This window comes from Chamaea fasciata, unplaced genomic scaffold (assembly GCF_029207755.1).
Source record: "Chamaea fasciata isolate MVZ Bird 193981 ecotype frontalis unplaced genomic scaffold, bChaFas1.0.hap1 SCAF_19, whole genome shotgun sequence".
Classification (NCBI taxonomy): Eukaryota; Metazoa; Chordata; class Aves; order Passeriformes; family Sylviidae; genus Chamaea; species Chamaea fasciata.
In genome coordinates this window covers 1,582,480-1,609,960 of record NW_027094104.1, presented here as the reverse complement: position 1 = coordinate 1,609,960, position 27,481 = coordinate 1,582,480, and the positions used below count along the sequence as shown (strand labels likewise).

Sequence of the window (27,481 nt, the reverse complement as noted above, 5' to 3'; positions counted from 1 at the left end):
GTGTGCTACCTGAGCTGAGCCAACCCAGCCAGGGGAAGATTCACCAGATATAGTTAGAACTTTCTCTAGTGACAGCTCGAAGGAGTGACAAGCAGCTGCTGCCTAACACGAGTGGTTCTCCAATAAAGGTGCAGCAGGCTGGCATTGATGTATTTCAGGGCACTTTGGGGAAATCAGTCCAGACATGTGGCTGCCCAGGAAGGCTGCTCTCCTGCACAGCGTGCTCACCAAAAGGGGTAAAACAAACCCCACATGCATATTGTTAACAGTGGCCCCACGTGTGTGGCTCTCCCAGCTGCTGCACACCAGGTCATTGTGCTGGCACAGCCCGTGGGGTGACGTGTGGCCAGCACAGTGCCCAGCAGTGAGGATCTGCAGTAATGTGCAGTAATGGACTGTACCACAGATTTTCGGGGAAGCTTTGCTGACTTCAGCAAAAGGTCGAAGAAAGTGAAGCCTGGATATGCTTTTTTTTCTGTAAAAACTGTGCACACAGCTTTTTGAGAATGTATTTTCCCACAAAAGTAACTATTTTAATGGAAGTGTCTGCCTGCCATCTAGAGATTTCATGTTGTCGTGAAACCCAACTTAACTCAACTTCGAAGCTTTACAATAAAGGTTGAAATGTTCTGCTGGAGAAAGTGTAATTTCTATTTGCATAACAAATAGTGAACTGAGACACCGAAGGATTTTAGTGACCTGTTCAGTACCACTCAGGTTGCATCTGTAGTAGAGGGTGGAATAGAACAGACTTTAAATGCTTCATTAATAGATTAATAAGGAATAGGTCTATAAGAGGCTTTTGAGCAACAAATATTAGGATTATAACTTTGAATTTCCAATCTGCAAACTTACTGGCTTCTCTGCCTGGTCATTATTTACTGGTTCATATCTATTTGTTTCTTTGTCTGGCTTTTTTTTTTTTTTTTTTCTTTCTTCCTATTGTTTTTTTCCTTTGTTATTCCCATTCTTTACTTTTAATGTAACTCCTTCCTGGCAGGAGAGGCTCAGTGTTTCATTTCACTGGAGATGAGAATGCTGCTCTGAAGAATAGTCCTAGGGACAGCTGGCAGCTCTGTCCCTTGGGGATCAGAAAGTCACTGAGCTAACAGCCAGAAATACGCCGTGGGACCCACCTGTAGCTGTGCTGCTGCTGAAAGCATCTTCTGCCTGGCCTGGAGTGCTGTGGAAGAGGACACGGACACGGCCATGTTCTGCCTCAGCCACCTGATGTCATCCCACATGCAAGACAACTGCAAAAACAGATTCCACTTCAACCAGTTCTGGTTCTCAGCATTTGCAAAAGCAGAAGTGATACTAAAATGCGTTTTGGTCTTGGAGAAATCAATAGATATTGCACATTTTGTATTTCTGAAGGTGGCAACCAGCTGATTGGATAAACACAGATACTGACTCAGACACAGAAGGTGTTCTGTAAACATCATGAACCTGTAGTAATTGATTTTGGACCATTGTGCAAAACTGGTTTACTGTTCTTTGTGGTATAAAAAATGTAGTGTAAGACAACTTGAGTGATGGCACAACCACAACACCAAATTAAAAACCCCTGAATTCTTTAGGCTTTTGCTGTAAATGTCCATAAAACATGTAAGTACCCACACAGCAATCACTCATCTAGGATCATACACTAAGAGTTAATTGTATCACTGTCAGTGGCCCAGTCAGGATTTAATCCAGGGGACTGGTTTGTGAAAATTGCCTTTAACATGAGTGATGAAGCATTTCATCATTCAGCTTTTTAATGACATCATTTCATACATTCAGGGTGATGAACTCAGGCCTATGCATTGCTAGCAACAGATCTGCAGAAGCAATAGATGAAATTGGACTCCCATTACCTTTGTGAACCACAGGAAATCCTGCATAACTGAACTACTGTGAGAGTCATCGATTTCCACAATTGGGATTTGATCTTCATTGGTTACTAACAAATTGTCTTTGTAAAAAAGTATAACAGATAAGTAGAGTCCCCTGAAGAGAGAAGGAAACACTATCAAACACCTTTCATGTCTATTCACATCCATGCCAAATTTAGTCAAAGAATCATAGATGTTAAGTTCTGAGGAGACAGAGTGAATCATCTGGTGTAAAATTCCGTGTAATATAAGGTCATGCAACTTCAGTCAGTGAATTCTGAAAAATACTGGGGAAGTTTAGCACTTTAGATGATGTAAGACTACATGACTCTAAGAGATTATGCATTTGTGTGAGCCACTGACATCAGTTTCAGTGAGCATTTGGCCAGGGTACACAGTACACAGTGGAGGCCTTATGCCCTTTAGAAATCAGAAATTTTACTAAAACTTACCATTAATGTGCTTAGTTCTGCCCTCCTTTACTTCAGAGCAAATCTGAAGCAACTAAATTGAAATCAGGTGGGTTATTATGGATTTACATTGGTATAATTGAGTGTAATTTGGCCAACATATCTGCAAACCTGTTTATAGAGATCATTCCTTTCAATATTTACCCTTACAATTAGTTACATATGTTAAGTAGTTACTGCAGGGAATTTAAAGACTCTGGAGAGCTCTTCTGAAAGAATCACACTCCTATCAAAATACAAAGAAAAAAAATGCAAATTGAACACTCCTGGCAATGAAAGAAGAAACAATCCAGAATAAGTAACTTCCATTTGTTAAAACAAATTATCAGGGCTGTGAATTGGGTCACAGTGGGCTGCAAACCCAGCTGAGGATGTCTGAGTTCTATGTGTGTAGCTTGTTGCCAGTGGACAATTCAAATGTTATCTGAGCTCTGTTCTTTATATTATTAATGAATAAATGTTGTAGTTTCATTAAAGAACAGCAACAGAGATAGTGCTTTCAAACAGCTCCGTATTTGCACAGAATATTTCACTCTGTAACAATTTGAATCCACTTCCAAAAGTAACAAGGAAAAAATTCTATTGATTTCAGTAGGAGCTGGAGCATTTTTTTTCCCCTGTCAGCTGCACCAGTCTTACACATCTGTGATTTTGTCAGTTCATTCTGACCAATTGGTGTGTCATCAGTGGTGGCATATTCACACATATTTCTAAGGTGCCTTTCTCTAATACAGAACAACAACTGCCAAAATTCAGAATGTCTCGAACATAGAAGGAATGACAAACCGTTTCAGAGTCTTCACAAACTTGTTTGATGAATGGAAAAGGTGCTTCAGGCTTCTGGAAACCGATTGCTTGCGACCAGCGTTTTGTAATTTAGAACTTTCTGAAATGGGAAAAAAGAAGCAAACCCAACCCAGCTCTTAAATTTCAGTTAGTGTCTCATAAAAAACTTTTGTTTCTTGAACCGCAGCACTAAATTTCAGTCAGTGCCCACTACATTCCTTTCGAAAGACAGCATTTAGAGAGATGCTCAAATGCAACCCCTTGATGGTGTTTTCATTAACTTAGTGATACACGGCAGCACGCAATTTCCTTGCCTGCAGACTTGCTGCAAACTCAGACAAGATAAAGCTGTTTTTCTCTGAGGCAAGCTTGAACCAGCCCTACACACTCTTAACGCTCAGAAAGGATGGGAATTTTGCAAGTGGTCTCAAAAACCCGAGAAGGGATTTGAATCAGTCAACATTTTAGGGTGTTGAAATTTCTAAATTTCGTACCACACATAGCTTAAGCTTCTAAGAAGTGAATAATTGGTGCCCTGGCTAACACTGACATTCCAGCATCACCAGTATAACCTAAGGAAAAGTTTTAAGGAGACAAGATTAACCCTCATCTCTCTGTATATCACATTAAATGCATCTACTCTTGTTTGGAATTTTTTTTTCTCCATCACAACAACTTCCACTCATGTATTGCCTCAGAGCTTCCACAGCTACCTTTGCTCCCTAGTAATCTGGAGTCCAAGGAGGAGGTGTCAAACTCTTTTGTTCACGTCAAACTGAGACCCGCTGTGTGCCTGCCAGCATCTCTGGGCCAGCTCTCCAATGGAAGAATTTTATGAGATCGTCCCAATGTTCAAAGAGAATCCTGTTAAATTTTTACACATTGCATTCTTTTTTGATGAATTTGACTTATTGTCTTCCCTTCTCTCATGCATGGCCTTGAAAGACAAGGAAATATTTTCCCATGGGCATTGAAAGCCCTGAGTTCTGTGTAGCAGCTGTGAACACCTACGTGCCTGTGAGCAGGTTTGGAGGGGACACCAAGAGATGGCAATCAGGGACATGCAGGACTTTATAATGTACTGGCAGTTGTTGTTCATATCTGGATTGGGAAGCAATTGGGCATTTAACACTGTTTGGGGTTGGTTTTGGTTTTTGCAATGTCTGTGCTATTTAATGCTGTTGTAGAAAAACAAAAGGAATTCTTTGAAAAATGCAGTAAATTCTTCAGATATTTGCTGTGATGTGAAAAGAAAGACAAGACAAAAATGTCACTGTGAAAGTGCATCTCACTTTTCCAGGATCTGACTGTTTATTTGGATGAAGCATGGATCCCCAGCCAGACTGAAGTGTGAAGCATATTGAGGAATAGCCTTCTCTAGTGGGAAAAAAACATGACTCCTGAAGAGCCACTTGCTGAAAGCTGCTGATCATCTGCTTAGGTGTTCTCAGAGTATTTCCCACTTACCTCTGGTGCAGAATAGGAGGTGCCTGTCTGTGTCTCCCTGGTGAATTCTAGTCTCGAATATTTGAAGAACACCTAAATTTGTTGTTTCCAAAACCCCATCTGTGGAAGTGCTCAGCGTATTCTAAATGCTGAATAAATTTTCACCACGATTGGCACATTGAAAGCCCCAGCAAACAGACACATTATTAGCAATAATTACTGCTCTGTGGAACAGCGAGCACAAAGAGAACAAGGTTCTGTTGGGGGTGAAATCATACAGTTCAGATGCATGAGACTTATTAGATCATCAAATCCATTGTCTTTCCAGTGCAAACTTGTTCTCCCTGGCATATTCTCCAATGCGCTCTCCAGCTTAAACAGACTCATCCAAATCCATGACTACTCCTTTGTTTTCTCCTCCTTCCAAAAATGTTCTTTTGTATTTCTATGCATATCTCCTCAGATAACGGTTATTTTACTGAGAACCTTTTTCAGTGTATTGCAGTAATGTAAACCAACTGCTGCATGAAAAGTCCTATCTTACTGTTTCCTTGTTTCAAGGTTAAGATCAATTTAGGAATATAAATTTCATTCTAATTATTTTCTTCTGTATTCCCTCCATCAACACAGAGGGAATGGAGGAGGAAATTACTGAAGGCAAAGCAACATAATTTTGTATAAAACACCCTGAGACTGCAGCACTAAAATAAGAGGGCACATTACAAGTGAAAAATACGTTATTGGTCGATTCAGTGGTTTGGGTTTAGTCCACAGCTTTGCAGAAGCCAACAGCAAAAGAATTAATGTAAAACTAGATGGAGACTGTAAACTCTCCTATATTGCCATTTGCTTCTGTTTTACAGTATTGTGTGTCTAGAAGCCAGAAAACATGGAGCTGAGATTAGAGGATAATTTGGATCTGCAGGAAATGGAACTTTGTCTGTTACTTAATTAACTAATAAATAACACAGAGTAACCTTCATGGAAAAGCATCAGTAGCAACACAGTAAGTTTATATTAACAAATGATACAGCAACTGAGCTGTGAGCTCTTTTAATAGAAGCCTGGGAGTGAGCACATAGCAGCCAAGATGGGAGAATTCCCAGTGATTAGATTTAGATCAGAAGCATTCAAACCTGGACTGAAATAGGCAATTAAATAAGAAGGTGTATTTATGACATTGGCAGCCTTTCTCTTCGAAGGTAGAGGGTGTATAAATATTTCTTTGCACTTTCTTACATGAATACAACCCACACTTAAAAGCAGCCTCTTGGAAGAACAAGAACCACGTTGCCTCCTCAAGCTTGTGTGCATCTGGGGTCTCTTCTTAAATTCTTGACCTGAACTTCTCAGTCTGTAGCTTGGTTCTCAGGTCTACTTTTGTATATTCTCACACAGAATTATAATCTAAACATCTTAAATGCCCTGTGGAATCAGAGATCCCTCTCTTGGCTAAATGCAATTAAAACTATGTGTGCTGCTTGTGAGTCAAATTTTTATTTCACCTCTGACTTGTCCAGTAAAATACATTTCAACTGAATTTCAGAAGGAAAAATATCTGGTAAGAATTCTCCTGAAGAGTTGGTTCCTTTCCTAATGAAGTGTCACACAATTACTTAGTCCACTCTGAATTGTTTAGAAAGAAAGATCTACAAGAAAAAAAAAAAACTTAAAAAATATATTTGAAGTGTTGCCAGGAAATAAAATTGTAGTAACTCAGTTATGGTAGTCTGTAGCATGGTATTATGAAGACAAATGGATGACTGTTATTTGTAATCATCAGGGTTTTCCAGAAGATTAAACATATGAAAGCAAAGCTTCCTAAGTAATTCCCTAGGAGATTTCATCATATCACAGAGCAGGTTCAAAAGCAACAGCTGATCTAATTCCAAAAGCTCTTAAACTCACTGTACATTCCAGTATATTCTTCCTGGTATTTTTGTAAGCTTGTTTTCCCCAGCCCCTGCAATGCAAAGCACAGGGCAAAAGGCAGAGCCTGAATGAACAGACTTGGGCAAAGGATCTGCCTGGAATGTGGGCAATGTCCCCTCCCAGATCCCACAGCAGCAGCAGCACACAGCCTCGTCCTCCAGCCCCTCTGGCTTCTGAGGCTTTTGCCTGCCTTGTTCAGATACTCTCAGGCCATTTCGATTGATTACTCTCAGTTTTTTCCACCTTCCTGTCACTCATCCTGCGCTCTGCCCCGAGCAGCATGAGTGGGACATTCCACGCAGGAATCGCTGTGGGAACAGTCAAGGTGCCTGGACACCAGGTTTGATCCCAGCTCTGCTCCCACTGAGCTCTAGTTCCTGCACAGCCTGATTTTGCTCTCACAGCTCTTGTAGGCAGATTCGGGGATCTTCCTCAAACAATGTCCAGCTGTTTACTGACAGCTCTACAACAAATGGGGCAAACAGAGATCACAAGATTGGCACTAACCAGAATGTGGTAAAGGGAATCATGGCAAAGAGCAGAAAAACGCCTGGGCAGGTCCTCAGCCTGTGTGTAAATAGCAGGGCCATGCTGACTTCCACCCTGTCAGTCAATCGTGCTAATTTACATTAATTAAGAATAGAAATCAAGCCTCTGTATTACATGAAGTGAAAACTGTTATTTGGGGCTTTTATATACAGCGGCTTATCTCAGATCCTTAATCAAACTCCTCAGATTCCACTGAAGTTGATAAATATCAGAATGAAATTTCTGAGTCAAAGTGACATCATAATTCTTACTTTTCCTGCAAACTTTGTTTTGATTCCTTACCATATTAGTGAAATTAAAGGGATTGACATCATCATATATTTAAGGCAAGTTCCAAAGTTTCTCCTATGATGATGCCATCCTGATTTATCCAAAATATACTACTGTGTAATGCTAGCATTACAAGCAATTATGAGATTTTTATTTGGTTGGAGGCAAGGGTGTTGCTCAAGCTGACTCCACAGTGTGGAACTGCCCCATGTGAGGTCCCACAGCCTTTCAGGCATAGAAGAAAATGTTCGGAGTAAAACACATTTTCTGTATTGCTATTTATTATTAAAGGAAAAGGTGTTAGGAAATCAAGAACAGAGTTGTCTGTGCTCAGTTTTGAGACTGGGGTTCGTTTCAGGAGCAGTGGAATTTTATAAGAACCAGGCACTGGTGTCAAAATGTCAAAAGGAGGGATTTTCTGCATGATGTTTACAACTGCTTCTGTTCTGGGCTGCTATGTCACTAAAACAATTTATACTAAGAATATTTTCAGATGTTCCATCACTTACTCCCTGTTGACTGGAAAGGTGGCCTGAAAGAGCTGAGATAGCCACTGACACCAGAAAGGAAAAACTGCACCATGAAAAAAGCCCTCTTTAATAGCACAAAAAGCCATGTAAGAGATAGAGCACATCATCTGTATTTTCAATACCAAGACCACCTGCAAGTGATAATGTTTGCATGAATTTTAATTAGAGAAACAACATTTTCTTGCAATATCTCCTTTCCCTTTCCAAGCATCATAGATGAATAGTTTAAGTTGCTATGGTTACAATGGGTTGTGTCAGACCCTGGATCAGTGTGATGGTTACAAATTTGCACGTAAAGAACAAAGGCTGCATCTTTTCATTTCAGCCAGATCATTTTAGCTCAAAGTATTTCTATGATTTTAAATCTATTGATGCGACTTGACAGAGCAGTGAAGAAAAATGAAAACTTCATGATAGTCTACTTTGCCATTTCAAGTAAGTCCCTTTGCAATGAAGCGTTATTCCAGTTAGAAGTTTATTTTAAAAAATTAAATAGTATTTTTCAACAACCCATATAGAACAGGAGTTTTTATATAGGCTCTAAAAAGAATGCCAAGCTGTTGCCTGCCTTGGCTCTTGAGCTATTAAAGGCACAGTCTGTTTCTCATGAATGAAGATTGGCTGGGATTTGAACTCTCTCCTAGTTTCGATCCATTCCGTTTTGAAATGTAGCAGTCTTATCTTCCTGTTACATTGTGCAAGTATTTTTCATTATGGATTGGCATGACATCCACTTAGTGTCTTCCATTTGGAGGCAGCCAATTCCTCCCTTTTGATCCAAACCAGTTGTTAACTGTCTAAACTGTTTCTTTATATGTGAAAATAAAAAAGCCCTCCTTGAAACATTTCAGTGGAATCCTGTGTGAAATTAATTTGCAGGGAAAAACAAATCAATAGGCGTGTAGGATACGGAGGGAGAAAGCCTGTGCCTGTGTGTGTGCACATTGCAGCCTTCAGATGTTTTCATCCAACTAATTTCAAGGGTTAAGAGCGAGATAGTGTGCTAAAGTGATTCCAGATGGGCCAATATTAATATCTTTCTTTTCCTGATGAATGAGAAGGTATGACCTAGTTAGAAAACTGCTAAAATTACAGGCGCCACAGAGGCTTCAGCTGGTGCCCTACCACACAGATATTTCTCCTTACCTCTGCAATTATAGTGCTGATGAGCTGCTCGAACCTGCTGAAGGAGGCGTTCCAGGGCCTCCGTGTGTCCCCTGTGCCGAGGCTCTCTTCCACTGCAGTCTTTCCAGTCTATTGAACAAAGGAAATAAACAGAAGTGAAACACAAAGGTGCAGGAGAGGGTTTAAAAATATTTTCTTGCCTCTGGTACTTCTTGGCTCTAGAGGAGTTTAACATCTCAGCAGGCAGGAGTCGTTTTTAAGTCTGTTGTTTCTTGTACACTGAGTTTTCTTTGCCTTGCGCCAGCTGGGTAATTAATCATAATGATTATTAACAAAGAGCTCACAAGCAGCTCTGAGCAGCTCATGTAGTGACTGACTTGACAATGGCTATTTTCTCTCCATGAATGAGCTCTGGTGCTGCAGTCGGGGCTGCAGTCACTGTCGGCCTGTCCTGACACTCACCCCTCCCCAAAGCCACACAGTGCTCCTTCTGCCACTGCTTCTCACACCAGGAGGCTCCACAACTCGCCTACAGTTCTGCGAAGCAGAAATGAACATCTTCCTACACCCAGAGCTTGCCCTGTAGCCAGAGAAACATGCTTGCAGTAAAGTCACTTCTGGAGATCTGCTTCCAGAAGGGGCCTGAGCAAACGCTGGCAGTCCCTGCCCCGCAGCCCACAGGCTGCTCAGCACTGCACTCCTGAGGCAAGAACCTGCTGCATTTGTCCCACACACCTTCAACCACCAACAGACTTTGTTTTCACTTGCTGCTAATGAGAATCTCAGTCTTTATTTTAAAAAAACCAAACTCATCACAAATGGGAAGAATCTGTGTGTATCAGAAAGGAGCTCTTGAATTTCAGACTTGGCTATTTTCATACTTTGATTATAATGAGAAAAGCGCATTGCACCCATTTCCAAGCCCAGAGGAATGGTGGATCAAGGTATTAAGAGATCTGTCTGCACAGGAGACATGCTCCCATCTTGCTGGCACAGGGGCTGTGTATGTACTCATAGCCACCAGCAGTTTGCTCACTCACTAAATATACAGATCCAGTTTCTAGTGCAAGTCTGGAGTCAAGCATTCCTTCCAATGGGCTCACTATGCCAGGGATATAAATACCTGTTTATTTACATTTAGTGTAGCAGCCAGAGTAAGCCCCATGAAAAGCTGGAAAGAGAAGACATTTGGTATCCTGATAGCCTGTGGGCAGTGTGACAGCCGCAGAGGGGCTGTCCTGTGTGCTCTGTTCCTGCAGACATCAGGGCCAGCTGCATTTTCTGCTCTGTGTGGGGAAAATGTCCTTAGAGCTCCCGTGAGCGGCCAGGAGGGACCAACTGGAACTCACCAGTCTCAAAGTGCTTTGGTGTTATCAGACTGGTAGAGTTTCAAACAACATTCTGATTTCTCTGTCCCAGGAATCTCCAAACTTTTTGAACCTCCAGATTGCTGACTACCTTAAAAATGACACTAAAACCAGACCAGCTCTCCTCATTGTCCATCACTCACCGGCTAATGAATAAACCTAGAAATGTTTCTGTCTGCTGGGATTTCACAGAGAAGCTGCACGACATTGGCCACCACCATCCAGGCTGCTGCAGTGTGTGGGGGAAACAGGAGGACAAGTGCTAGTGCTCACTGTCATCACACACAGACACCTCTCCAGGAGTGTCACCAACCTTTGTTGCCCTGGATCAGCATCAGGCTCTGAAGCTTTCCTTTCCCTTGCACATTCTTGTGGCTGCTGTTGCAGACAACTTTGTGGAGCATTAATGTATTTCCATTTAAATTTTAGCATAGGGCTGTATTTTGTTATGCAGCACTGGTGCAACGTCAGCTTGCTGCCTCCTTGCCAAGCACAAATCTGCTTTTCAAAACCAGTGGTGAAGGCACTGTGTGAATAGGGAAGTTCTGCCCCCAGTAACTGCAATGGTAAATAACATCGTGTCTCTCTAATGTGAGTGTTATTTAATGAAAAGATTTGTATTTAGGCTCTGCTGATCTTACTGTGAAGCTTAAGCATGTGGCCCTAAACCCACCAACTGCAGAAATTTCTGTCCTCTTAACATCCTGGGATACTTTACAAAGGGAATGAACAGAATTCTCTCCATGGCTTTTGTGCTGATCCACTGAAATCTGCAGGAAGATTTTTCCTTCACGCCCCGAAACTTTGGAACCAGCAAATTATGTCAGATTTCAGAAGGTTAACAGCAGGGGGCTGTAAAAAGGGAAGAGAATGCAATATGCTGAAAGCAAAATTCACATCATACAAAGTTGCAGGCTTAAATACCACCTGTCTTGCCAGGAGCGCTCCTTCTTTGGGCATATTTGGCTGAATAACTGGCAGCTACTGTGAAGGAATCTGTCCCCCAGCTGATGTAAATTTTGGGTTTCTGGGGCCAAGTCCTGTGTAGTTACACCTGGCTATAGTCAAGGTAATTGCACATCACCAAATTATTCAGTTATCCACAGTAGATTTATTTCCTGTGGTTGTAGCCCGTTTTTGTTCTCAAGCAGAATGTTTCTTTACCCTAGTTCTGGTATTGTTCTGGAGAAAACACAAGAACAAAATTGAAGCAAAATGGGACAATGGTAATGCAAAAGCCGTATTTATCCAACCCTCTCCATTATGACTACTGAGAGTAGGTGCAGCTTGTTATATTTTTTCACATTAGCATGCAAGGTTATTAAATTGCTACATTAGCCTAATAAAAACTAGTGTTAATGCAATAAAAGGAAAAAGTCCCACTTTACTGTATTAATCAATACAAGGGAAGCTGTAATACACTGAGCCACTTTGGCAGGGAACGCTAAGTCTGGAAAAGCAACTAACAATACAATTTGATTATAATAGATTAAAAATTGCAAATGACAAATCATAGCCTTAATGGAGTCTGAGAAGACCTGTCAGAGGTTGGAAAAGGAAGAAAGGCTTTTGGACATTTCTGGAACATTCACAGGCTACATTCTATCACTGTATGTGTCCACACTGGAGAATTTCATGTAAGAATGGTCCAGTGAATGGGATCTGTAATGCTGCAAGGTAAAACATAAAACTATATGAGAAACATTTAGTGTTTTGCTTCTAGCAGCTCAGAACCAGGTTTTGATCCATTCATGTACTGGAAAAATGAAGTTCCGTATATCAGAAATCTCCTAAGAGAAATGAAGATTAAAATATCTCTAATTTTTTAAAGTGTTGATGACTAGACAACAATTTTCTGTCAGGGGATTGGAGAAGAATAAAAGCTGAGACATAAATATGCATGAATTATTATTTTGCTTATTTTTGGGGTGTTGGAAGGAGTTGAGTTTTATTATTTATTTCACTCCTAGATGTCATGACAATTACATCATCAACTCTAACATCACTCAGCAAACTGGGAGAGCAGACAAACCCAACCTACTTGAAGGAGAAGCATATTCAGGAGTAGATTTGCATGGAGGTCCCCATCCTCTCATGTTGTATGCTGACACACGGACGTAATATCTCTGGCCCTGCAAATGGAAACAACTGGAGTCAAAACTATCACTGGATTCAAAATCTTGGCTGGAACAACTGCAAAACAGTGCCTCACAAAGAGGTTTTTTTTTTTTTCCAGTGAGAAACTTAAATAGATTTAATAATTTAAATGTATCACGATGGATTTAAACATACTACAAAGATTTGAGGACAAGGTTTGAGGCCCTGTTCTGTCTGGTGTAAAAGAGATGTACAAAGACAAATAACAAAAACGAGAATGATTGCCATCAACATGGGCATTTCTGGAAGAAGGAGAAGAGAAAGAGTTGTTATTTGAGGTGTTGGTCATCAGAGTCAGGTCTAGATTTCTCAAGAGCCTTTGATCTACACTGATTATCCTGTGATCCAGAAAACAGCAGCTTTTGCTCCAGTCTTTCCCAATTTCTCCTGAGAATGATAACTCAAAAAATGGTTCTATTCCTTTGTGACTTTTGGATTATGGCTACCAGACTTATCATGCTCAATCACTGGAACATGTTGCTAGAAGTCTCTGCAGTGATTTCCAAGGGGCGCTGATGCCAATTCTCGTGTCTTTGTATCACTGTGGGAACTAGGCCATCAAGGTCTAAATGAGTCCTCCGGAACTCACCGTCCTGAGACCTGTGATGGAGCACCTCAAAGAGTGAAGATTATCCATAATTATTTCACCAGCCAAAGGAGAAAAGCCTTCTGAAGAGCTCCATTCCACTAGAAACAAATAGCAGGAGAAAATCAATCAGGTACCAGTCCAAGCAAAGAAGTCCAAGGACTAGAATCACTCACAGGTTAACTTTTCTCCCAGCAGTTTCCCAGTCCATGTGAATACTAAAAGTCATGCTTAACAGTAATGTATAGCAAATACACATTAATTAAATTATATCTCTGTGTATGGGAGACAAAACCAAAATATTGTTCAAAAACTTTTCAGGAAAGAATTCTTAAAAATAGACTGCAATGCAAATTACTTTAAGTCACCATTGCCCGCATTTAAGCATTTTCCTTTAAAAGGCAGTGAAGTAGGGGAAAAGAGAAGGTGAAGGAATTGGACCAGTTAATGCCTTTTGGCAGTTTATACATCCTAACCAACAAAAAGCGCGGACTTGCATTGGATCTGCACAGGTGGGCACGGGCAGAGAGTCCTTTTGGCTCCTCAGGCCCACAAACTACCCTTGTCTAATTAGGGTAGAAATATTCTCCTTGAACCAGACACTCACTGGAGCCTCATGGTTGGTTTCAGGGGTTCTGGCTCTCCTGGCCAGGCCTGCTGCTGCTCTGGTCACTGCAGTCACAGAGCTCCACCAGGACCTGGTAAGCTGTAGCCACTTTCAGAGGCATTTGAGTGTTGCTGGGCTGACAGACCCCTCCCATCTTTCCTTCAGCCAAAATTGCGATGGGCACCTTCACCAAAGTGCTCCTGTCACTCCTGTTCCTGCTGAGCTCAGGGGTTATGGAATCACCAGTCCCGCTCTCCATCCACACTCTTCCTCAGGACTTGCAAAAATAATTGTTCACATAAACTAGTATTGAGCAGACCACGAAATTCTGCTGGATGGTTTAAAAAAAAAATAAATGTGCAAATGAGGAATGGATTGCTGCAGGCAGGAAACCAGCCTTTTTTCTTAAATTATTCCTTGTTAATGAGAGGTGCCATCCTGGTTAATCCTGGAGTCATACCTCTGGGATTTAGGGATTTGTACCTTCAGATTCAAACTTTCAGGGAAACCTATCAAAACCATAGTGAAATTAATCTCTTGAATTATTCTACAGCAGAAACTGGGGAATCTCATGAATTTCCTGGATTTACACGAAAGAATTCAATATAAAGCTTTCCCTTATTTCCTAAAAACTATTCACAGAATAGTTTTTGTATATTTATTTGTATATTCATTAGTATTGGAGTTGATAATTCAGAACAGATCAGAGGATACAGGTATTCTAATTTCAACATATGGAATTTTCATCTTCTGGCAGTGTCATACTGGTATTTACATGTTAAAAGAAAAGAGCTTCAGAGAATTTCTTGTTCAGCATATACAACATTTAACTGCCAACACATTTTTCTGAAACAGCCAAGTATCAATAACACAACTCATTTTCCCTTCTCCCTTAATTGCTCCTTTTCTGTGATTGCAGTTTGTGAATGCACAGCATGCTCTGCAGCATTTTTTTGTTTGCTGCAATGAAAAGAAGATTGGTTTTTTTTTATTCTCATTGAATTTTTTCACTGTGTATTTTTCTAGTTTTCCGTGGGTTTTAAATAACCAATTACTGCCACCTTCAATGGAAGCTATCTCTGTACATTAGTAGGAAAATGTAGAGACTGTTGCAGTACCATATTGTAGGGTTTTGTTGACAGTTTAATTATGAGTATACTTAAAAGTAACATTGAACTTGATGGCTTGTCAGACTTTCCATTGTAAACCATGATTTTCAAGGTTTCTAACTCGTGTATTAAATCACTGCAGACACTGTACACATGCTGCAGACTTAGACATGTTTTCTGTTTTCCAGAAGGAGAAACCCTGTTCAAACTGCTGAACGTGTTGTCAACAGGCTTGCAGTCACTTCAGACGCCATTTCTCTTTTCAAGGATTCATGTCAAGCAAGACAGTGTCATTCAGGACAGATTCTGCCAGAAAATCCTGCCTTCATTGGAATCCCCAGGCATGCCCAAGTGTCCAAGAGAGGGGCGGTGGTTGGGTCACACTTCACACAGCACAAAGCAAAACCCAAGAGTGAGAGAAGTAGCTCTAAGCAGCTTTTGATCTTCCCAAATTTTAAACTGTCCTATGGACTGGGGGTTGCCCAGACATGAACTGGTACTTCAAGAGACATATTTAAATTTGGGTAGCTTACACAAATAAACATTGCAGCCCTGTCCTTGATGTGGGCCCCCTTCCACTTGCATTTGGCATTTAGAGGACTTCTCCGAGTATTTCGAGATGTTGGCACTCTGTCTGAAGAGGAGGTAATGGCTGAATCCGAGCAGGATTGCAATCCTACCTGTCTGCAAGCCTGTGGCCAGCAGGAGCACCACAATACTGGTGTTGTGACTAGCAACAGCATGGCAGCTTGTTCTCAGAGAGAATCAAAGGCTGCTGAGTTCAGGGAGAGACGCTGAGTTTCCAAGGGGAGAGCAGGCTGACATGGTCTCCAAAGCCACCTCAGGAGCAGCGGGGAAGTCTGAGAGGTTCTGTCGCAGTAAATCACCGGGCTTTGCTCTGATCTCCCAGGGCAGCTGGTGTCAGAGAGCCCCTGTGTGCTGGGTGACACTGGCATGTCCCAGCCCCTTGAGGGACAGCAGCTGCCCTGGGAGAGTGACCAAGTGCTCGTCCTGCCGTGAGGTGCTGAGGGTGCACCCAGGGTGCCCTCTGGCCCCCGCCGTCCCATCCTTGTCTGGCTGCCAGGCTGAGGCTCAGCTGTGCCTCTCCTTATGCAGCAATACCAGCATGTTGCATTTCTTTTTAGCTCAGCCAGTGGTGGCTGAGCCCCATGTAACTGAAACACAGGAATATGATATTAGCTTGTGGATCAGGTTATGGTTATGGTTGAGAACCCTCCTTTTAAAGGATATTTACCTAACAAGATAGTGTATCCAAAGTTACTCAAAACCTAATTTTCAAATGTATTTATTTAAAGACCTCACTTTTGGAAAAATACCCGTCCCCCATTTTCAATAAAAATTTCCATAACTGAAAAAATAAATATTTTTTCAACAGCTGTGTTGGAATAGTGCCTTCTTTTCCCCCTCATTTCAAAGTATATCTGTCATAAAGTAACTCATAACAAGTTTTGGAATTTTCTTGCTTACTTATAATTTTAACAAACTTTTTTCCTTGCATGATTTTACTGATTCAAGTGAGAAGAAGAAGACATGATACAGCTTTAAAGAAATGCAAATCCATGGAAATAATTTATCACCTAGGTTTATATCTCCTGCTCTGCATTGCCAGTTTTCAGCTCTCTACTGTAATGGTCATCTAAAAATAATACATAATATTCTGCTATATTGATTCATTTGGCTAGAAACCTCCTAGGAGGACATGGATACCAGTTTTCCTCTTTTATAGAAGTGAAAATGAAGTAAGGAGGTGTAAAGCACCTTGTTCAGTCAACAGGCCCCAAAAGAAGGGCAAAATCCATGTGTTAGGCCAGTGTTGCTCCCACTGCCTGGCTTTGTGGGGTACCTGCAGCTCTTCCTGGTACCAGTACAAAGCCACTCACCCACGGTCTTACCCTGGTGATGGATCTGGACCTAAAAATCACGTAATTTGTGCCTGAGCAACCCATCACGAAGATTTAGCTAAGTCTTTGCCTCCTTTGTGAGAGACAGAGTGCTGGGAGAGAGCAAACAGAAATTTCCAGCCACTTGTGTCACGCTAGAGTCCTTGGGACTTTAAGAAAGAACAAAAGGCTGCCTCACCTCAGCACGTAAATGCTGAATTATAAACATGCTCAAGTATAGAAAGCTGAGGATGAAGAGGGTCCTTTATGAGAGCCCAGGAACAGGAGCTGGTCTTGTAGACTGCACCAACTGTGCTGTAAAGGACCTGAAAGCTGTTGGGTGAATTAAGGATGGAGCATGTTCCAGTCCTGTTCTGAACACCCCAAAGGGCTGCTTTGTTGTGAACGCTGAATGTCTTTGCTGTTGCGGCTTTCCATCTGACACTTCATGTTATGTCAGAGCAGGGCTTTTTTGTGCGTTTAATATATTGGTGACTATGTGTTTTAATGAAGGTGCCCTGTATTCCAGAGCTAGCAAATGCACGATGTGTTGCTGCGGTCGCCAAGATAAGTAGTAATTTTTAAATAAACAGCAGTATAAACAGTTACATAAAACTCATGTAAATTGCTGGCACATAATTTTAGACTGGCTTAAGTTATGTAACTTACTTGTGGCCAAGTTTTTTTTTTTCCTTTTTTTTTTTTTTTTTTTCAAACACTCAATTCACGCACTTTAAAATAAAGGGAGAAGTTTATTTTCACCTGTTTCTTTTCCACTCACAATCTTTCCGTTATCCTGAGCATGCCTTTAACAGCTTATCAGAGAGATGGACAGACAGATAAAGGGCAAAGGGAAGACACAAAACACTTCCTGACCCTATTGTAGATTCATTCAGGAAAGCACCTTCTCCTGAGTTAAGTAAATAGCCTGAGCCACAGTAGAATTTGTTTCTTGTCTTGACATTTGTTTTTCCTTGCACTTAAATTACTGAATTGCTGAGTAGATTAATTAGACCGAGAGACAGGAGTTGCTGCTTGTTGGGGTCTGCAGAGTAGTGTATGGAGCTGGAATTCTGGATTTTATTCCTTCATCCGCCACCGACGGGCTGAGAGACCTTGGGCAATGCATTCTGTCACTCCAGCTTTTAAGGCAGGCTTGAGCAGCAAAGGTTCTGTCTCCTTCCCCTCCTCCCGTGGCCAGGGCCTGGGATGATGGTGGTCTTATCTGGTGTTCCCAAGGGCCCCCAAACAAATAGTTGTGTTATTTATTAACTTCCTTTGAAATATAAAACTGTCACAGAGCACCACCAGAAACCACTTCATGCCATCTTTCTCTGCTTGCTGATCTTGATGAAAAAATGTTAATGATTTGCTCTCATAATGTCTTAGCAGCTGGATTTAAGGACATAAAACACTGCCATTCATATGAATAAAATCAGGATGAAAGACCTTCAACAAATATTTATCGAACAAGTGAAATGACCTGAACACTAGTGAAAAGCAGGAGGAATCTGTTGGTGTAGAGCGTCACCAGCTCTGACGGAGGACATTGTTTGTAGTATTTGGTCAGCTCCTCCTTGCTGTTTTCAGCCGTTCTTTCCAGCCTGACTTAAGAAAGGAACACAATTTTTTCACATTTTCAGTTCAGGCTGTGTTCATGCTTCTCTCATATCTGGAAATCCTCCAATGGTAGGAGAAAGACAAATCATACCAGCCGTAGGGACTACTGACAGCATAATGCTTCCACTAGGAAAAAACAAATGTTTGGCACTGAGCAGTTTGTGCAAACGCAGAAGTTAAAACACAGTCGTGGCCTGTGGATTTTTAAGGTACAGCTTAAATTAAAACCTGAGCTCCAAACTGCTCTAAATACTGGCGTTCATTGTTTTGGATCTTGTCTATCATTTCAGTTATTTCTGTAAACTTATCCAAGGCTCCTTGCAGAGGCATCAGTAAAGCTGAAGAGGAATGAAAAAAGATGCGAACAAGCAGCTCTTTGCCCACCTGAGGCAAACAAGGCACTGCTGTGGTGTGATGGGAGAGAGCTGCAGGGGGGTTTAAGGGCCTCTCAGCAGAAAAAGACAGAGCAGTACAAGACCGAGCACCAAAAAAAGCATCTCTAGACTATTCCTAGAGAGCACATCTTCATTTGGAACTTCCATGGCTATAAATCTTCATGATATTTATTTCAGAGGGTTTTTTTTTTTTTTTTTTTTAATAATCAAATACTTTATTTGCAGTAAATCTTCTTCCCAACAGCTCTGGGCTCCTTTGCATTTTACGCCTGCTAACAATAACCAATGATGTTAAATAACCTTTCTTGTGGCCCTGTTTCTGGATGTTCCTTTGACCCAAGCCAGAATACTCTATTTTATGTCTTGACATTTATGGGAACCATTATGACAGCAGGCTGGGTGCCAAAGACACATCTTTGCTTGATCATGGTTTCACTAGTTCATCTTAAAGCAAATCTGCATTATATAAATGATTTATAAGATACTATTTTTACTGAATTTTAATAAAATTCTCACCAAGAGAATTAAAAAAAAAAGGAAATCTTTTTTTTTCTGAAGTATTTGTTTAGCGTTTTCTAAATGCCAGCAATTCTTTATCTGTTTGCAATAAGGCCAGCTATTCCAGTACAAGAGGGAAATTTTTTCCTCTGTTAGTGAAAACGACATTTCTTACTAACATTTTATAAATAACTAAGACAATGTGCCATGTGGGTGTACATTCAGCCTTCCAATGTGGGCCAGTGGTTAGAAAGCTACAATGGATTATAATAACAGCCAAGATTTATTTCTCAGCCCTGAAACGACAAACATATCCCACTGTGGCCATGGAAGGAAAAGTGAGAGAGAGTATGTGGTAGAACTGTGAGAGGGGATTGGAGAATAAATGGGGTTCTTATGCAGAGGCTTCACATCCTAGAAAAGCTTGGCTTGGATTCTGCAAGCTTCCCTTCCCAGTGGGAAAGTTATTCTCCTGTGACCTGTGCAGCCAGAGCTGGGGGAAGTGCCCGCACGTGAGGGCCGCTCCTTGCTGTGAAGGGTGCATGGGGCAGGCTCAGCTTCATCCCAAAACATGACATTAAAATCTAATTCATAATGAGCAGCTGGGAAAATGCACACAAAAAAGTAATCTGTCACAACGTAGGAGGCAAAGCAGAGCATTGCACAGTGTGGGGAGCAAAGGGAGGAAACACACAGACGCGAATTCAAGTTATCTGTTTGATGGGATTCCACTCCTTGTCCTTTAGATCTCCTGTGATATAAAGAGGGACTTTGCTGCATAGACATTGATTAACCATATTTAAGGCTTTTATGTCCTTATAAACTAATCTCTACAGTAACTTAAAGAGCTTTCACCTTCCCTAGCAATGCAGACAGGTGTTGTGGGCAAAACAGCCTTGATTTGGGGAGTTTTACTTAATTTAATTTATTGCCAATTAACACGAATTTCTAATAATTCATTCAAAGTGAGAAGAAAGTAAATATAATTTAAAAAACGTTTAACACTTTCCCACTATCTTTCCTAGACTGAACTTAATCCACTTATACTCCCCCTTTCCTACTGTCAGCTTCCCTTCCCTCTGCGGTGGCTTTCACCCAGGGCTGGGTTTTCCATCACACCGGGACACAGCCAGGCGAGTCGTGAGCAGCACACGGCCTCTCCCGACCTCCTCCCACTCCTTCAGTTGCCCCTGGTAGTGGAACCTGCCAGCCATGCCCATCACCGTGCTCAGGAGTGAGCCAAGTGCGTGCTCAGGTGTGAAGTGGCTGAGCTCAGACATGGGTGAAGAGGGAGCTCATGGGTGAGCCAGCTGGGTGCTCGTTAGTAAATCAACTGGGTGCTCATGCACAAACTGATGGGGTGTTCATGCCTGAACTAACTGGGCACTCATGCATGGATGCAGGAAACCCTGCAGTTCATGCTCAATACACAAGGTAGGAGCTTGCAGCAAATCCCAAGGCCTGATTCCAGATTTACAGACAGGCATCTGTTCTGGGGGTCAGATCTGACCGCTAGAACAGGATCAGGCTTTGGCTGGGGAGGCAAATAAGACCTAGACCTTTGATGCTTGTCTGAGGTCCAGGGAAGTCCATGATGGGCCAGAGAAGACTTAAGAAGCTGTGAGCAGGGAAACTTTGCCATAAACCCCTTGAAGACACTCTGGTTTTATTGAAGTCTTCAGTGAGTCTTCACTCCCAAATCCATTAATCAAAATATCGGCTAAATCATGGACCCACTTCAAGACAGAAGCTGAAGGTCTTGAGTCTCAGTCCTGCCCCTGACTACAAGGGATTCACCTCTTCTGTGGCATACCTATGAACTGGAGTTAAAAAACCCCCCAAAACTCATTAATTTTGGTAAGTAAAAGCAAATGTAAAAGGCAAAGCAGCATCTAAAATTCAACAGCATCATGATACAGGCTTTTTTCCTTAGAAACCAAGGCAGACAAAAGTAGAGCCTGTGTGTCTGGGTTTTCTCAGAGCTATTTATCCTGAACTGCTGTTCAAAATCCTTATAAAACACAAGGCAGGAGGAAAGAATGATTCAGCTGAGTAACCAGGGTTTGATTAGCTACATTAGTTAATTATACCATCACTTAATATGTGATTCATGTTCAAAGGTGATTTTAAATACATAACAAACTTAAATAATAGAAGGTCTTAAATTTTCTGTTAAGTCCAGCACAGACTACAGACATTGACAGGAGCTAGAAATAGAAAGGTTTGTTTTAACTTTTATACATTTCTGTACTGGCTAGGCATAAAAATAGAAGTCAAATTGCACAGTCCTGTTAGCTACCAAAATGTAACGTGCAAATAAAGTGCCCGGGAGACCTAATAAAATGCCATAAATGAACTACTGTAAAAAATATCAGACCACACCTATTCAGCAGGATAAATTCAAATGTCTTACAAAGAAATGTATTCTCTTTTCTTTTTATGGAGCAAGAACTGTTTTGAGGAAAGAAAGAATGAGTTTCAAAATATACAAAGAAACTTTGAATAATAAGTGGAAAGGGTTTCAAGACAATGTGCAGAATGCTGCTCAGTTCCACTATGGACTGGGGCAGAATCAAGCAGTGACACAGCATCTACTTTAGAGAGGCAGAGGTATTATTATTAAAGCACTTTGTTTTCATAAGATTCGCTTGCACAAGCGTTCATTTCCATAACCAGGGTTCTTCTAGAACCAAAGAAAGCACAGCCTTCCTGCTTTCCACTCTGACACCGCTGTGTGAGCAGATAGTTGTCACCAAAGTGGAGAACGATACATATAGCTATGGGTATAGCTATGGATACATAGAGATATAGCAATATATATATCTGTATATTTAGGTCTTTGAGGATCACTGCAGGGAGTCTGCTACAGAACAAATCCAAACTTGGTCAAACATGGAAGGCTAACTTTTGATAAACATATCAAATACCTAATTAAAAAATGTGGTATCTCCTGGTTTTATGTGCTCATGGGGGCAAGCAGAAGCCCACACAAAATGATGAGATTATGTGGTTGTGAAAGGATTACCCCCAAGAATGAAACAGGCAGAATCACAGTCAGAATTTCTACATCACTCCTGTAAAGTCTTGGGGTTTTTTCACACTGAAATGTTCAGTGTAAATTTTCCATCGACCTGGGGGGAAGCCAGCTGAGAAGCCAGCTGAGAATCCCAGATTCAGGCTTCTTTTGAGCTCCAGGGCAGATCTCAAACAGGCCCGGGCTCCTCATTCCTGAGCCCAGAAATTCCTCATTCCTCATTCCCGACCCTGAGTGTGAAGGCAGCCCCACCCATCCCTTAGCTGAGACTCCAGTGACAAGAGCAAATTGTACTGATCTGTTCTGGACTGGAACTGACCCATTTCATGCAGCCGTGTGACAGAAACATCCTGGGGCTACTGCATATCCAGCCGGGACTGAAACTGTGACTCAACGACAATTGAAATTATTCTCATTCAAAAAAAAAATTTCTGAAACGGACCACAAAGTGCTTTGGAAGAATGGAGGCAGGGAACGACCTTTTCTCAAAATTTAAGCAAGGCATAACTCCTTTCCTGATCTAAACCAACCTGTTTTGTGTTTTAAAGAGCTACACTGACTGAAAATCTTCTTTCCATCCAAAAGAAATCCTGGAAGGCAGCTGCGAAGTTCTGACAAACATGAAATACTCTGCTAAAACACCAAACTAAACAAAAAGGTAAAAAGGGCTAAAGTGGCCCAGACAGCTCAGCATCACTATCTGGAAAATAACTTGGCATCCACAGCTATAACCAAACAGAGAAGATTAGCTTTGTTTGCTACATCAAACATGTCTTTCTTCCTCTCTCTTCAAACTTAAATAGTTCCAGGCTCTAAAATAAATTTGCTCAACTTGGGTTATACAAGCTGTTTCATTTTTTTTCTTCAAAAGGGAATATAGATGTTTGTTTAAAAATTGTAAATAAAATATAAACAGAGATTTTTCACTGCATGGTGATCCTTTCCAGGTAGTGATCAGCACTATGTCCATTTTTCTTCCTTATCCTATACTTTGGGATCACAGCGTTATTATGACTACTTCTTATGGAAAATGGATGAAAAAAATCATGCAGTAAGAGAAGGTTTATCTGTACTTACTCACTGTAAAAGCAAAATAATAATCAGGTTTGAAATCCACAGAAAACATGTGTGACAAAATTACTTAACATCTACTTTTAATTTTTTTTCTTTGAAAAAACCTGCTTTCTTTATGTGTATGTGTTGTGTGGAACATGTGAACCCTAGGAAGGCTGATTAGTGAAAGACAACAGTTCTTAAAAGCCCAGCAAGCACTTGCTGCCCGTCTCCAGTGGGATGTCCCTGAGAGCTGAGTGCTGTCTGTCTGGATTATGCTGCTGCGGGGAATTTTTCGTTGAGATGGTTGCAGCGGTGCAGCTCTGGGATAACAAAACATCCTGCAGTACCAGTGTGGTGGTGTAAACAGAAAGCTCTCCCCGGCTTCCAACAGTGACAAGTCGTTTCGTATGCCAACATGGAATGTTTTCATTGTGTTTTCAAAGATGTAAAACTAAAGCAGGTCCTAAGTACTTCCATGGTGGGATGTGAAGTTTGGCTCTAGGGCACAATTAGCCAAGGGCAGGGGTTTTTATTCTCAATATTACAGTGATGCCTCACATCCTTCCTAAAACTGGCTGGGGTGAGGTGTCTCTGGCTTTGAGTCATTCTCTAGCATGGAGCAGATTATTACTTTTATTATTGATTTATGCCATGCCTGTCTGCTTCCAGCCTCAAAACACTTTACTAAGTTACAATATACTTAGGAATCATTTCACATCAGCCACCACCACGCTGCAGCCTTCTCCAGAGGGAAACTGAAGGGAGCCATTAGGATGGTGCCTGCAACATTAAACAACAATCCAGGAGAGGAAGTAAAGAATACTCTGGCTCCTTAAAGCAATGGCTGAACAGAATGCAGTCACTGAGCTGCCATCCAGCTGGGACACCAAAGTCAATACCCATTCACTGTGTGTGGTTAAAATTAAATCTCCTAATGAAGTGAGATGGTTTTAGTGGTTAGAGAGTGAGTGCAAAGTATTATTCTCCTGTATGATTATTTGTAAGTTATACAGCTAACAAGGGAAAAGATCACACACAGGAAAACAGCAGACAGTTAGATAATGTTCCAAGCCCGGTTTCTAAAAGACATTTGGGCAAATAAAGCTTTGGAAAAAATACATTAAAAAAAAAAAAAAAAGAAAAGAAAAAAGAAAAAGAAAGATGACACCAGAAAAATTGAATTGGCAGTTTTTCCACTGTTTTTAGGGAACTAAACTAAATCGAACAGAATTGATGTCAATATTTTATTCCCATAGTTCAGGTCCAGAGAAAAGAACATTATTAGTTTCTGTTAATGAGCAGGTATTCCCTAAAGAGTGTTGCAAAAGCTCTTGAATTTTAATTTTCTTAGAAAAAGAAATGGTAAAGTATTGAGGGGGAAAAAAACACCTTAATGGCCTTTGTTTGTTTGTTTGTCTGTTTGTTTTGTTTCTGAATTAGCAAAATGCCTGAGTGGTTTTCTGGACAGGAGGTTTGTATATCTGACTAAAACAATCCTCACACTTTGTTATCAAGCTCTCCTTTCAGGGCTAGTAATTGCTAGCTGGTTCTAATCATTCTTGCAAGTGATCATTTGAAAGGTTCATTTTATGACCCCTCAAAGTAGCACAAAGAATCTCACTCCATAATGTAATAAACAATCCTACAACCAGTGCTTAATTAATTCCTGAAAGTCACCAAAAGGAGCTATTAATGATCTTTCTTTTTATCTAACCGTAAATATGCAAGTCTCCTGGGACAAAGGATTTAAAAAGAATATTCTGGCAAGACTAACTGTCAACTTGATAAAGCATAAAATGATCAGGAGTGAGGGTAGTTCAAAATACAGGGCAGTGCTACCTGGTCTGATCAGAAAGTGAGGTCAGGTTGGATTAAATTTCTCTGACTGCTGTGCTTATCGAAAACAGGACACCACTGACATGGTACAAACCAGGCTCAACCCAAATGAATCCCCAAGAGAAAAATACTGCAACCTTCACAAAATTATTTTTAAAAATCAGCTCTGTTTGGTAATTTGCTTTCCTGTGAAAATACCACGAGTCATTGTAATTAGAGGGTGGACAATGTTTCCGGGTTATTTAAAATACAACTATTACAAAGAACAGTCGGTTATTTTCTAGAAAACTTTGGTGTTTTAGGAGCCCAAGTATTGTTTTCACAAGTAAATCAGGCAGTGGGAAGCTCTTAAATGAAACTTAGTTTCCTGGCAACACAACCCATTGCTGAAAATTAGATTTAGGCTTCTAAAGGGCTTTGATGTTTTTGAAAATCACACTTCCTGTAGCACTGCACAGCTGACTAGGTGTAATACAGTAATTTGCCTTCTACTGAGGCTCTCAGGGCATTATCACTTTGATGGCCTCAGTGGTATCTGGGAGGTAGGGGTTTTTTTTTTTTTCATAGAATGTAAAAAATTATTTTGCTGGGCACAGCCAGTGATGAGTGGAATCTGTAACCAGAAGCTGGAGGAGGAAAGAGAGAATGTGCCTTTTCCAAAATAAGCTTCTGTAGCACTTTGGGAGCTTGTGCTGATGGCAGTGGAGCTTGTGCACTGCATGTCCCACCTTTGGAAGAGATCCAGGAGCTGCTGGACCCTCGAGGGATGGAGTCTTTCTGAATCTCTCCTGTTGAACCCACCCCTGGGACACCCACCCATGGAAACACGAAACACACTCACCACCACAGAGGCAGGATGGTTCCGGCTGTGAGTGTGGAAATTTTAGGTTTAGGTACCTCTGAAAGGAGTTCTTAATGATTAATACAAAGAAACAAACACAGCGGGGTGCATGAAGGGAGAAAATGGGGGAAATAACTAAGAGGACTTTCAGGTTCCCACTCCTTCACTGCCCTGGGCAGAGCCAAGGAGGCTTCAGATCCCCAGTCCCTTGACCTGCGGGAGGATTCCCACTGGAAGTTGGAGGCTGTGGATTGCTCTGCTTAACACTAAAGAACTTACTGTTCCAAAGATTGTAGAAAACCTGAAAGTTCCTTTAAGCAGGAAATTTAAAAAATTCTCATTTTTGTTCTAATCTTCAATAAAAGTCGCTTTTTTTCTTAATGTTGGAATTTCCTGTGGAACAGAAATTCTGTTTTAAAACCATCTCTATTCAACAGGGCTATTCAGATGGAAGCATTTTCTTATTCATTCCACTTTGCAACTAACTGGTGCCACCCCAAATGTATCACTCTTCCAAGAATGATGTGGCAGCCCTGGAATAGCTAATTAATTGGGCTGTATGATGCCTGTGCCAGAAGTTTCAGCTTCCAGAGGCATTCCTTTAAGGAATGATGGTGTGGGTTTGGCTTTTACAAGGATACACATGGTTTCAGGAGCCCACAGGCACCAAAAGTTAGTTTGTGTTTTGTAACTGCTCATCTCAACCCAGTCATTGAGCTGATGTCTTAACCACAGTGAGTCAAGCAAACTTCTTCAAAGCACTCATGGAGAAAGCTTTTCGTTAATTTATTTTTTTTTTTCTTTTTTTTTTTTTTAAAATAAAAATTTTGTCCTTGGGTAATCTTACAAGTAAATTCCACTTCTATGTCTGTTTACTGGGAAAATAATTACATTTAAACACTACTTGCATCATAAAATAATCTCTTGTAGATAAGTACCTTTGCCATACAGCCGTCAAATTTTTTGTACATTGTTAGGGGAATGAAAGATGTCTAAATCCAGTACCTTTATACTTGGTCACCACAGCTGAGTTGACACTGAGGGGTTCTTGGAAGGTGACAGTGAGTGATGTACTGCTCGTTACCATGAGACAGACATTGGTTGGCGCCTCGGGGGCTCCTGGGAGAGAAGAGAAAACATCAGCTCTTCAGCACAACAAATCCTATTCAAACAATGTTCCCGAGTCTTCAAAGAACCCACTGAAAATCACCCTGCAATTGTGAGCTTCGGGTTATAGGTGTTTGTGTTTTCTGCCTTTTGAGCATTTTAATTAGTGCCCCTGCTAACAATATCCTGGAGACACCATTTGTTTCTATCATGGGTTTTGGCTCCTTTTCGGTTAAAAATATCTTCCTGCATATATGTAACCCAATAAAACAGATTCATGCTAATTATGTCAGTGAAAAGCCCTTAGAAATCTCTTGGCATGGATAGGAGGAGAGAGAAAGGGCAAAACCACAAAATGCTAATGAAACCTTTATGGTTTCAC

At 41.0% G+C, this 27,481-nt stretch overlaps 1 protein-coding gene across 1 annotated transcript in view; it reads right to left on the bottom strand.

Moving 5' to 3' along the window:
• ANKFN1 (ankyrin repeat and fibronectin type III domain containing 1) overlaps positions 1-27,481 on the bottom strand; it is a 66,060-nt gene that overhangs the window by 19,169 nt on the left and 19,410 nt on the right. Inside the window, exons 6-12 of the mRNA XM_066200413.1 lie at positions 26,998-27,111; positions 13,099-13,196; positions 12,394-12,484; positions 9,007-9,114; positions 3,134-3,233; positions 1,860-1,992; positions 1,137-1,253 (exon numbers count right to left, since the gene is read on the bottom strand). Of these exons, the coding sequence (XP_066056510.1) occupies positions 1,137-1,253; positions 1,860-1,992; positions 3,134-3,233; positions 9,007-9,114; positions 12,394-12,484; positions 13,099-13,196; positions 26,998-27,111 (761 nt within the window). The remainder of the gene's footprint in view (positions 1-1,136; positions 1,254-1,859; positions 1,993-3,133; positions 3,234-9,006; positions 9,115-12,393; positions 12,485-13,098; positions 13,197-26,997; positions 27,112-27,481) is intronic.